This window comes from Saccopteryx bilineata, chromosome 1, assembly GCF_036850765.1.
Source record: "Saccopteryx bilineata isolate mSacBil1 chromosome 1, mSacBil1_pri_phased_curated, whole genome shotgun sequence".
Taxonomy (NCBI): Eukaryota; Metazoa; Chordata; class Mammalia; order Chiroptera; family Emballonuridae; genus Saccopteryx; species Saccopteryx bilineata.
Window position 1 is genome coordinate 330,568,447 of NC_089490.1, and position 13,243 is coordinate 330,581,689.

General features: G+C 40.6%; 1 protein-coding gene across 2 annotated transcripts in view; it reads right to left on the reverse strand.

Annotated features, from left to right (window-relative positions):
- The window catches only part of FOLH1 (folate hydrolase 1), a 73,890-nt gene that overhangs the window by 42,328 nt on the left and 18,319 nt on the right, over nt 1-13,243 (reverse strand). For both annotated transcript variants that reach the window (XM_066248531.1, XM_066248522.1), the window contains exons 5-6: nt 12,676-12,801; nt 2,572-2,758 (exon numbers count right to left, since the gene is read on the reverse strand). In XM_066248531.1, the coding sequence (XP_066104628.1) occupies nt 2,572-2,758; nt 12,676-12,801 (313 nt within the window). The remainder of the gene's footprint in view (nt 1-2,571; nt 2,759-12,675; nt 12,802-13,243) is intronic.

Genomic DNA, 13,243 nt, shown 5'->3' on the forward strand with positions numbered 1-13,243 from the left:
CATACTACCTGATTCATTTTATATTAAGTTCAAAACCAGGCAAACTTTCAATGGTGACAGACATCAGAAATAAGTTGCTTCTGAGGACACAGTGAAAACAGACCAGAGCCCTGGCCCGTTGGCTCAGCGGTAGAGCGTCGGCCTGGCGTGTGGGGGACCCGGGTTCGATTCCCAGCCAGGGCACATAGGAGAAGCGCCATTTGCTTCTCCACACCCCCCCTTCCTCTCAGTCTCTCCTTTCCCCTCCCTCAGCAAGGCTCATTGGAGCAAAGATGGCCCGGGCGCTGGGGATGTCTCCCTTGGCCTCTGCCCCAGGCGCCTAGAGTGGCTCTGGTCGACGGGCAGAGCGGACGCACCAGGAGGAGCAGAGCATCGCCCCCTGGTGGGCGATCCCAGTCGGGCGGCAATGCGGCAAGTCTGACTGTCTCTCCCCGTTTCCAGCATGTCTCCAGCTTCAGACACAAAAAGAAAGAAAGAAAGAAGAAAGAAAGGAAAGGAAAGGGAGGGAAAGGAAAGGAAAGGAAAGGAAGAAAGAAGGAAGGAAGGAAAGAAAGAAAACAGACCAGAAAAGAGCTAAGAGAACTTTCTGAACTTATGGAAATGTACTACATTTTATATTGAGGAATATGGATGTATGCAATTTAAAAAAGTTATTGAACTCTTAAGATCTGTGAATTTTAATGCATGTAAACTCAACTTCAAAATAAAAACATACATTCTGTCATTTCTTCAGATTTAAGAAAAACAATAGCAACTTTTGCATTTCTTTTTCTCCAAATTTTTAAATATCTACTAGGAACTTCACCTCGTCAAAAGCTTTTTCTTTTTATGGGTAATATGACAATAATATGTTGTATGAAATTTGTTTTAAAATTTTCCAAAAACCCTAGTTTTGCCTGGTTAAGGCACATATGATAATCAATCAGCCAATGAACAACTAAGGTGAAGCCATTATGAGTTGATACTTCTCACACCCCATATCCTCTCTGTTAAATCAATAAATAAAATCTTTAATAAATAAATAAATAAGTAAATAAATAAATAAGTGATGAACAGATAAAATAAGATTAACAAAATATTAATAATTACTCTATCATGCAATACATATTATGTTATATTTTCTATATTATGCATAATACATATATTACATATAATATATTATGTATGTAAGAATTGTTTTGTAATACAAAGTAAAAAAGAAAAACTTTTTAAAAGAATAGGGCACCAAAGTGCATTTAATAAATGTAAATCTCACAAGGGTAACATGACTTTTCTCCCTAAAATGCTCTCATTTAAATTAGAGGGTAATCATCAGAAATACTCTAGTTAATCTATTTTATGTTTATAGTTTTAGTTTTGCATAACTAACAGAGCTTGGGAGAAGTTGCTTTTTTTTTTTTAACTTGGTAATAATAAAAAGGTGAAGTAAGTGCAGGTCTATTTATGTGACTGTTTATAGAATAATATGTATTGCTTAAAAAGAAATCTATGGCAAAAAAAAAAAAAAAGAAAAGAAATCTATGACAATGTACCATGTTCCCAAAAAGATTTACAAAGCCAAAGTGCATCAGCTTCAGAGGCCTCCACAACTTAATTGAAAAACTTATAAATATGGAAATGCCACAGGTACTCTGGCAACCTCTTTCATCCATATATACATCTCAGTTTTAACCACACAAACTAAATGGTTGCATATTTTGCAAATGTCATGAAGTAGTTCAGTACATTCAAATATTGTAAATGAGGTCCCTTTGTTAATGACCTACAGCTTTACGGGGGACTATTTCAGCATAAGACGGGCATGTGGACTCTGGAGTCCCATTGCCTGACTTTGAATCCCAACTCCTCATTTACTGGTGTGACAATCTGAGGCAGATCACTGACTTCTCCCAACCTCATTTTCCTCCTCTGTCAAATAGAGATAATAATACCACCTAGCTTAAAGGTTTGTTGATGCAACGTGAAGGGCTAGCATTTAGGAAACACTCCTGAAAGTTATCCCTATCATTTTTATATAGCAAAGATGCAATAAATATTTTCTGAATTCTATATTCTAAATGTCCCATTTCAGGGGTTTATAGAATTTCTATTTTACTATCCCTTGTGAAATTCCAAAACTGTGAACATCACAAATTTCGAGGAAATTTACTTGGACACAAATTCTGATTTGATATAAACTCATATGAGAGAAAAATCTGACTTAAGGAGACACAAAGCTATTTATACTATTTCTTTAACCTAGAGAATTAGGACTATTCACATATTTTGCTGTAAAAATATTTATACGTTGCTTCGTGTATTGTCCCAGCCTCTATGTGATTGTAATGCAATATATGGAATCTACAGCGTATTACTTTTATATATATATAAAAATATCTGAGTTCCAAAATCCATCAAGCCCAAGGATTCCAAAGAAGGCTAAGGGATTGATAATTTTCAGAGTTCAAAACCCTTTATTTCTTAGATGCAAAGAGAATAAGAAAAAGACATACAATGTTGTCAGCGTTAGTCCGTTAATAAAATCACTTACAATGTTAAGTTTCCTATAACAATCAAGGCCTGATCACTCACTGTTTGCTGGGTAACCAGGTGTGAGAGGGTCCCCTGCACCATTAAGATTTAAGATATTTCCACGCTGGACACCGCCTCCAGGAAGATTCCAACCATCTGGATAAGGTGCCACCCCCGGAGCAAAGTAATCAGCAGGGTCTGAGTACAGAATGACTCCTTTGGCGCCCGCCAGCTGTGCGTTCTTAACCTGTAAACACAACGTCTCTCTTACTTCAGGTTCCTTGTTACAAATTTGGTTCTATCAATTCTCACAATTATCCTTAAATAAGTAACCAAACTTTTTATCTTTAATCTTTTATTATTAGACTTAAAACAAAGGATATCTCACAGAGAATCAGCCTTTTCAGCGGTTCTCAACCTGTGGGTCGCAACCCCGGCGGGGGTCGAATGACCAAAACACAGGGGTCGCCTAAAGCCATCAGAAAATATATTTCCTGACAGAGACAAGATGGCGCTGGAGTAGGCGAACGTACCAGCATCTACCTCCCAGAACCAATGTGGATTACAAACTAATTTTATGAACTATCAACTGGAAAAAACCAACTTTGGACTAAACTAAAAGGACTCTTCAACCCAGGAACGCTGAAGAAGCCACCCAGAGACGGGTAGGAAAAGCGGAAACGCGGAGAGGGCTGCCCAGCTTCTCGGAGCGAACGGCAGCAGGGAGAGACTCGCGTGGCGGGAAGTGAGTTTAGCAGAGGGGAAAGGGCCCTGAGCCCCAGGAACAAAGCCCCAGCCTGCAGCCCCAGAGCCCAGAAGAAGCATAAGGACAGTATTTAGCTGGAAACAAGTCAGGATACTGTTTGTGAGAGAGTCTGATTTCTCAGACCCAGGATCCTTCTTAAAGGGACCACGCAGAACATCTCTCTCACAAACACTCACCCGGGGCTCCTGGAGACGGAGGGAGAGGGGAGAGAACCACAGTAACAGGAAGAGAGTGCAACCTAGGAGGCATAGGGAGAAACATTTTTGGGAGATAGCCACTCTAACCCCTGGGACGAGTCACTCCCCAAAGCTGAAGTGAATATTTCCCCCGGAAACAGCAATACCAGCAAAGGGAAGCAGGAGAGCAGCCAAACAAGCTCCCCCGCGGCATTCAGAGCAGAGTCGCATAGAAGGAGGGAGCTTTCGGGTCTACGGTAGTGAGTCTTAGGGTCCGAGCTGCAACGCCCCCACCCACACGGCTGAGGGCGCACCGGAGAGCGGGCGGCAGCGGGAGACAAAAGCACAGTTCTGCTGGCAGGGGCGGAAGCCGGCTGGCCACCAGTGGGCTCAGGTGTGAGCTCAATCTTGCCCGGCTAGGGAGAAGGGGGCGTGCAAAAGCGGCTAAGCTCAGCTGCCGGCAGCCTGTAATCCAGCCTCCGGGAGAAGGGCGGGAAACCCAGAAAGGGTAGAAACCAGCCCCAGAGCAAGGGCAGAGGGGCACATCCCTGCCCCGCCTGTGCAACCCAGGCTTGCGGTCTGACTTGGTAGCAGGCTCCTCCTGCGGGGGTGGAGCCAAAAGCCCAGAAGAGGCGGAGTTCCGCTACGAAGCTGAGCTTGGGCACGCAGCCTTTCCTGGTGGTAGAGCCAAGGCTAGCAGCTGTTCCTTGAGTGGGATCATCCTGCAAAGGCAGGGCGAAAGCTCGGAAACAGGCGGAGACCCGCAGCTGAGCAAAGGTGCTCACCAGTGCCCTCAGGACCGAGCATAACATCACACACGGGGGCGGGGCAAAGGCCAAGGCCACCAACCCTTGTGCACCTGAGCACGTGATCACAGCCACTCTCGTGAAGAGAAAATGCGGAGGCAGAGAAATACAACACAAATAAACCAAGAGAAATCCCCAGAAAAGGACCTAAGTGAATCAGATATAACCAAATTACCAGATGCAGAGTTTAAAATAACGATTGTTAGGATGCTCAAAGATATTAGAACCACAATAGATGGCCATTACGAAAACCTAAATAAAGAGATAACAAATATAAAAAAGGACATTGAAATAATAAAAAAGAATCAGACAGAAATGACAAATACAATATCTGAAATAAAGAATACAATGGAAGGAATTAAAAGCAGGATGGATGAAGCAGAGAATCGAATCAGTGAGTTAGAGGACACAATAAATAAAGGCATGGAAGCAGAGCAGAAAAAAGAAAAGAGACTCAAAAAGTCTGAGGAAACTCTAAGAGAGCTCTGTGACAACATGAAGAGAAATAACATCCGCATCATAGGGGTTCCTGAAGAAGAAGAGAAAGAACAAGGGATAGAGACTTTGTTCAAACATATTATAGCGGAAAATTTCCCCCAATTAAGGCAGGAAAATATTTCACATGTTCAGGAAGCACAGAGAACTCCATTAAGGAGAAATCCAAAGAAACCAACACCAAGACACATCATAATTAAATTACCAAAGCTAAATGATAAAGAGAAAATATTAAAAGCTGCTAGAGAAAAAAAGACAATCACCTACAAAGGAGCCCCCATAAGGATGACTTCTGACTTCTCAACAGAAACACTTGAGGCCAGAAGGGAATGGCAAGAAATATTCAAAGTAATGCAGAACAAGAACCTACAACCAAGACTACTTTATCCAGCAAGGCTATCATTTAAAATTGAAGGAGAAATAAAAAGCTTTACAGACAAAAAAAAACTAAAGGATTTCACTGCAACCAAACCAAGGCTGCAAGAAATGCTAAGGGACCTGTGGTAAACAGATCAAAGGAAAAAAAGAATATAGCAAAAGAGAAAAACAGTTTTAAAGAAAAAATATGGCAATAAACAATTACATATCAGTAATAACCTTAAATGTTAATGGATTAAATGATCCGATCAAGAGACATAGGGTAGCTGCGTGGATAAGAAAACAGGACCCATACATATGCTGTCTACAAGAGACACACCTTAAATCAAAAGATGCACACAGACTGAAGATGAAAGGATGGAAAAAAATATTTCACGCAAATGGAAATGAAAAAAAAGCTGGGGTAGCAATACTTATATCAGACAAAATGGACTTTAGAACAAAGACCATAGTTAGAGATAAAGAAGGTCACTACATAATGATAAAGGGAGCAATACAAAAGGAAGATATAACCATTATAAATATCTACGCACCTAATATAGGAGCACCTAAATATATAAAGCAGACTTTGATAGACTTAAAGGGCGAGATCAACAGCAATACTGTAATAGTAGGAGATTTCAATACCCCATTAACATCATTAGATAGGTCCTCAAGAAAGAAAATTAACAAAGAAACAGCAGACTTAAAGGACATATTAGATGAACTCGATTTAATAGATATCTTCAGAACCTTTCACCCTAAAAGAACAGAATATACATTCTTTTCAAGCGCTCATGGGACATTCTCTAGAATAGACCACATGTTAGGGCACAAAAGCGGGCTCAACAAATTTAAGAAGATTGAAATCATATCGAACACTTTCTCTGATCACAATGGCATTAAACTAGAAATCAACCACAATAGAAAAATTGAAAAACATTCAAACACTTGGAAACTAAATAGCACGTTATTAAACAATGAATGGGTTAACATTGAGATCAAAGAAGAAATTAAAAAATTCCTAGAAACAAACGATAATGAGCATACATCAACTCAAAATTTATGGGACACAGCAAAAGCAGTCCTGAGAGGGAAGTTTATAGCATTACAGGCATACCTCAAGAAGCTAGAAAAAGCTCAAATTAACAACTTAACCCTGCATCTAAAAGAACTAGAAAAAGAACAGCAAGTAAAGCCCAGAGCTAGTAGAAGGAAGGAAATAATAAAGATCAGAGCAGAAATAAGTGACATAGAGGCTAAAGAAACAATACAGAGGATCAATGAAACCAGGAGCTGGTTCTTTGAAAAGGTAAACAAGATCGATGAACCCTTAACAAGACTCACCAAGAAAAAAAGAGAGAGGACTCAAATAAATAAAATTAGAAACGAGAGTGGAGAAATAACAACTGACACAACAGAAATACAAAATATTGTAAGAAAATACTATGAAGAACTGCACGCCAAAAAACTAGACAACCTAGATGAAATGGACAAATTCCTTGAATCATATAATCTTCCAAAAATCAATTTGGAAGAATCAGAAAACCTAAACAGACCAATTACAACAAATGAGATTGAAACAGCTATCAAAAAACTCCCAAAAAAGAAAAGTCCTGGGCCTGATGGCTTCACAAGTGAATTCTACCAAATATTCAAAGAAGAACTAACTCCTATCCTTCTCAAGCTATTTCAAAAAATTCAAGAGGAAGGAAGACTTCCAAACTCCTTTTATGAGGCGAGCATAATTCTGATTCCAAAACCAGGCAAAGACAACACAAAAAAAGAAAATTATAGGCCAATATCCCTGATGAACTTAGATGCAAAAATCCTCAATAAAATATTAGCAAACCGGATCCAGCAATATATGGAAAAAATCATACACCATGATCAAGTAGGATTTATTCTTGGGAGGCAAGGCTGGTACAATATTCGCAAATCAATCAATGTGATTCATCACATAAACAAAAGAAAGGAGAAAAACCACATGATAATTTCAATAGATGCAGAAAAAGCATTTGATAAAGTCCAGCACCCATTCATGATCAAAACTCTCAGCAAAGTGGGAATACAGGGAACATACCTCAACATGATAAAGGCCATCTATGACAAACCCACAGCCAACATAATACTCAATGGGCAAAAATTAAAAGCTATCCCCTTAAGATCAGGAACAAGGCAGGGTTGCCCCCTTTCACCACTCTTATTCAACATAGTTCTGGAAGTCCTCGCCACAGCAATCAGACAAGAAAAAGAAATAAAAGGCATCCAAATTGGAAAAGAGGAAGTAAAACTATCATTATTTGCAGATGACATGATATTGTATATAGAAAACCCTAAAGTTTCAGTCAAAAAACTACTAGACCTGATAAAAGAATTTGGCAAGGTGGCAGGATATAAAATCAATACTCAGAAATCAGAGGCATTTTTATACACTAATAATGAACTGTCAGAAAGAGAAATCAGGGAATCAATCCCCTTTACCATTGCAACCAAAAAAATAAAGCACCTAGGAATAAATCTAACCAAGGAGATTAAAGACTTGTACTCAGAAAATTATAAAACATTGATAAAAGAAATCAGGGAAGATACGAATAAGTGGAGGCATATACCGTGCTCATGGTTAGGAAGAATAAACATCATTAAAATGTCTATATTACCCAAAGCAATTTATAAATTCAATGCAATACCAATGAAAATACCAATGACTTACTTCAAAGACATAGAACACATATTCCAAAAATTTATATGGAACCAAAAAAGAACACGAATAGCCTCAGCAATCCTGAAAAGGAAGAAAAAAGCGGGAGGTATCACACTTCCAGATATCAAGTTATATTATAAGGCCATTGTACTCAAAACAGCATGGTACTGGCATAAGAACAGGCACATAGATCAATGGAACAGAACAGAGAACTCAGAAATAAACCCACAGCTCTATGGACAACTGATATTTGACAAAGGAGGTAAGACAATACAATGGAGTAAAGACAGCCTCTTCAACAAATGGTGTTGGGAAAACTGGACAGCTACCTGCAAAAAAATGAAACTAGACCACCAACTTACACCACTCACAAAAATAAACTCAAAATGGATAAAAGACTTGAATGTAAGCCATGAAACCATAAGCATTTTAGAAGAAAACATAGGCAGTAAGCTCTCTGACATCTCTCGCAGCAATATATTTGCTGATTTGTCTCCACAGGCAAGTGAAATAAAAGACAGGATAAACAAATGGGACTTTATCAAACTAAAAAGCTTCTGCACAGCTAAAGACAATAAGAACAGAATAAAAAGACAAACTACACAATGGGAGAATATATTTGACATAGCGTCTGATAAGGGGTTAATAACCAAAATTTATAAAGAACTTGTAAAACTTAATACCAGGAAGACAAACAATCCAATCCAAAAATGGGCAAAAGAAATGAATAGACATTTCTCCAAAGAGGACACACAGATGGCCAATAGGCATATGAAAAAATGTTCAACAGCATTAATGATTAGAGAAATGCAAATTAAAACCACAATGAGATATCACCTCACACCAGTCAGAATGGCGCTCATCAATAAAACAACACAGAATAAGTGCTGGCGAGGATGTGGAGAAAAGGGAACCCTCCTGCACTGCTGGTGGGAATGCAGACTGGTGCAGCCACTGTGGAAAACAGTATGGAGATACCTCAAGAAATTAAAAATCGAACTGCCTTTTGACCCAGCTATACCACTGGTAGGAATATACCCCAAGAACACCATAGCACTGTTTGAAAAGAAGAAATGCACCCCCATGTTTATGGCAGCATTGTTCACAATAGCAAAGATTTGGAAACAGCCCAAGTGTCCATCAGAGGATGAGTGGATTAAAAAGCTTTGGTATATATATACTATGGAATACTACTCAGCCATAAGAAATGATGACATAGGATCTTTTACAACAACATGGATGGGCCTTCATAACATTATACTGAGTGAAAGAAGTAAATCAGAAAAAACTAAGAACTATATGTTTCCACACACAGGTGGGACATAAAGATGAGACTCAGAGACATGAACAACAGTGTTGGGGTTACAGGGTGGGGGGAGGAGAGGGAGGGGGTTGGGGGAAGGGAGGGGCACAAAGATCATGGCTTTTCAGCATTGGCCATATTCCCCCCTTAATCTATAGCAGACAGCAAATATTTACGTATGGTGTTCCCACTATAAAGACTGCTGTCTTAGGGACAAATGCTGACAAACTATTTCAGCAGTTCCTCCTTCTTCAAAGTCTTATATGTAAACATAGAGCTCCATGTTTCATAGGACATACTCAAGCTCACTCCATGCTCCCTGGTGCTTTAGCACAAGGGAATGACCCCCCCCCCCTTTTTTTTTATTTTTTTTTTTGTATTTTTTTTTTTTTGTATTTTTTCTTTTATTTATTTATTTTTTGTATATTTCTGAGGATGGGGATGGGGAGGCAAGCAGACAGACTCCTGCATGCGCCTGACTGGGATCCACCTGGCATGCCTACCGGGGGGGGGGGGGAATGCTCAGCCCATCTGGGATGTTGCTCTGTTACAACCGGAGTCATTCTAGCAACTGGGGCGGAGGCCATGGGGCCATCCTTAGTACCCAGGGTGGATTTGCTCCGGTGGAGCCTTGGCTGTGGGCGGGAGGAGAGGGACCAAGAGGGGGGAGAGGGGGAGGGGTGGAGAGGTAGATGGGCGCTTCTCCTGTGTGCTCTGGCCGGGAATTGAACCCGGGAATCCTGCACACCAGGCCAATGACTCCGACGGGTCTACCATATCATGCTTTTTACTTAAAAAAAAAAAATTTACATTTCTTTTGAAAGCTGATGAACAGGAGACACCAAATCTACCTTCTTTTTAGATCTAGCTAATAACACTGTTCTGTCTTTTTTCCAAATAGCTCCAGATATATGGAAAAGATTTATATAGGCGGATGGGGATCCTCAAACCCCTCAGCGAGATCTTCTGAGAATGGCTTTTAAGATACCTAGAGGCAGAAAAAGCCCAATAGAGATCAGGGGGAACTACCAGCTTTTAGGATACACCCTTAAAGGCTCCAGCACCCCAAAGGGGTCTCATAGGATGCCATCTGGGTCCTGCTTCAATAGTGGAAAGGAAGGTCATTGAGCTAAAGCCTGCCAGGCTTACACACCTCTGCTGTGAGGAAACAGGGACACTGGAAGGTAGGCTTCCCCCTCGCTCCTCTAAGGGAGGGTTCAGTCTCTTCCAGGCCTGCTCCAGCCACCTATGACCTAACCTTGCCCAGAAAGCTGGGGTTTGCCACTGAAGGCTGAAGGTGCCCAGGGCCGTCGACCCCATCTACGACACTGTGGACGAGCCTAGGGTATTTCTTCCAAGAAGCAGGTAAACTGATCTCATTTGCACAAGGGCCACTTAACTATGTTTTGCCTGAATAGTCAGGTTCTTTATTCTTCCCTCAAAGATCTCTGTTGTGGGTGTTGATAGTCCTATTTTCTGCTGCTTTGCTTAATATATAGTGATTCCTTTATTCCTCCTACCTCAATGCCCCACTCATATTTCAGGCTGGGACCTACTCTTAATTTAGAGCTCTCTTTCCTCCTTTTGCCAACTTGTATTATGAATTTACCTTTGCCACCCAGCTTAGTGTATCCCAAGGTTCTCTTTACCAGGCCACAGTCACAGAGCTCCAGGGAAAAGCAACCTGGTCTCAACTCTCCAGGCAGAGGAGAACAGAAGCTCCATATCCACGCATGCTGCAAATGGCTTTTTCCAGTCTACCTGAATCATTACCAGCTAGAAGCAGCGGTCATTGGGACTTGGACATGAGCTGCAAAGTATAGAATGGTGACAACAATTCCAGTGCCATACGGACTTTTCCTGTGGGGAACTTTCCTGGACTCCTGCTCCCTGTGACAGCTCCTAACAGACTGAACTGTGGTTGGGTTGCATTTTTTCAGGGATTTGGCATGGTGAGGGGGCCAACTTGGACTTGGGGAACATGTTAAGGACACTACTCATTTATGGATTCTTGCTGTATTGGCCAAGAGTTTGCTTAAAGGCTTTTAATCACTGTAAAAAAAATAGAGGACTAGATGAAGAAGACGGGGTACATATACACCATGGTATATTATTCAGCTAGGAGAAATGGTGACATTGGATCACTTATAGCGGAATGGTGGAGTCTTGGTAGCATTGTGCGGAGTGAAATAAGCGAATCAGAAAAAAACAGGAACTGCAGGATTCCATACATTAGTGGGACATAAAAGCGAGACTGAGAGGCATGAACAGGAGTGTGGTGGCTAAGGGGGGTGGGGGGAGGGAAGGAGGGAGAGGGGGAGGGGAGGGGGAGGGGTACAGAGAGAACTGGATGGAGGGTGGCAGAGGACGATCTCTCTTTGGGTGATGGGTATGCAACATAACTAAACGACAAGATAACCTGGAAATGTTTTCTTTGAATGTATGTACCCTGATTTATTGATGTCACCCCATTAAAAAAAAAAAAAAAAAAAAAAAAAGAAAATATATTTCCTGATGGCTTTAGCCGCTGAGAAGCCCCGCTACCGTCTGCAGCAGCGCTATTCAGCTTGAACGCAGGCCACTATGGACATGCGTTCCAAACTGAATGCCTCTGGTCATGCGCGGACGTGATTGCATCATCTCTCCGGAGCCTAAGGGGTGGGGGAAAGGGGGGGGAGACACTCCACAGTCCATAGCAGCACATTACGTGTGTCTGGCGCTTGCTGACGTCATCAGTGGGCGGGTGCAGCAAGCGCCGGAGGACAGAAGCCTAGGAGGCAGAGAGGCAATGAGAATAGATAATGCATATCAGGTATTTACATTCCGAATCATAACTGTAGCAAAATTACAGTTATGAAGTATCCACCAAAGTTATTTTTGGTTTGGGGTCACCACAACATGAGGAACTGTATTGCGGGGTGAGGGCATTAGAGAGGTTGAGAACCACTGCTCTAAAATGTCAGTCCTCATAGCAGTATGTGGATAATACACACATTAGTGGTAGCGAGTACTGTTTTCCTCCACTAGTCTAGAAGCACAAGAAGCAGGCCAGAGATCCAATTTTTCTATGGTTGAAATGGAATATTTTTTGAAATTTAGTTGTTCATGAAAGCAAATACACACACACATACACACACAAATCAAGTGATAAAAACTTTAAAAACTGCTATGTATATACAAATTGGAATCTCTTATTGACTATAACAATTCACACTAAAATTTAATGTAGTAAATATTTTCAGTTAATTTTTAAAACAAAGCTACTGAATCAAGGTTAACAGTAAATCCAATGCACACTTCTTTGTAGACCATAGACATAATTCATAGGGATAGAAAGTATCTGCTCTATTCTCCCTGGTCTACATTGGGCACATTGCAATTACCCAGTTTGAAAGCCCTGTCTATAAGCTGGTATAGATGTCCTCCCTATAAGGTAAGCATGTTACAGGATATGAGAGGATCGTGGTCCTCAAAATGTTTTAATTATATGATTCTACACATATAAGATACAATATAATTTTATATTTATAGAGAAAATATATATATATAATTTTTACCTTATTTCCTCTAAAAATTTTCCCATATCTGGCAATGACAATCTTCCCAGAGCAATTGATTTTCATATTCCGCTGGAGTTTAAAAAAGTCTTCAGTTCGGGCATAGTTAACATACACCAGATCACCCTGTTGAGATGGCGAAAGATTTAGTACAAGTAAAACAGAACACAAGGAGCTTTCTCTGCATGGAGACTGTTTCACATGTTTGAAATAAGGAAGAGGCAAGAGCATACAGGAGGGTCAGAAAAGTATGAGCCTCAGAAAAGAGGTTCAGGGAGAAATGAACTTGAATCCAGAAGGCAATTAGCTAGGTTAGAGACATAAGAATTTAACAATAAGCTATTTTTTTAAAATCTGTTTCCTCTACAGTGGCTATAAAGCTATAGAAACATTTCTCAGAGGGGGTAATGTGTGTGTGTGTATGTGTGTGTATATATATACACACACACACACACATTTCTGCACCCAATTTGAAGGGATCCAGGCATGCTAGGGTAAGAAGCCCTTGTTGAGAGCTTTTTTCTCTTTGAAGTACATTCAGAAATAGTAACTTCTGAATGAACCTTCA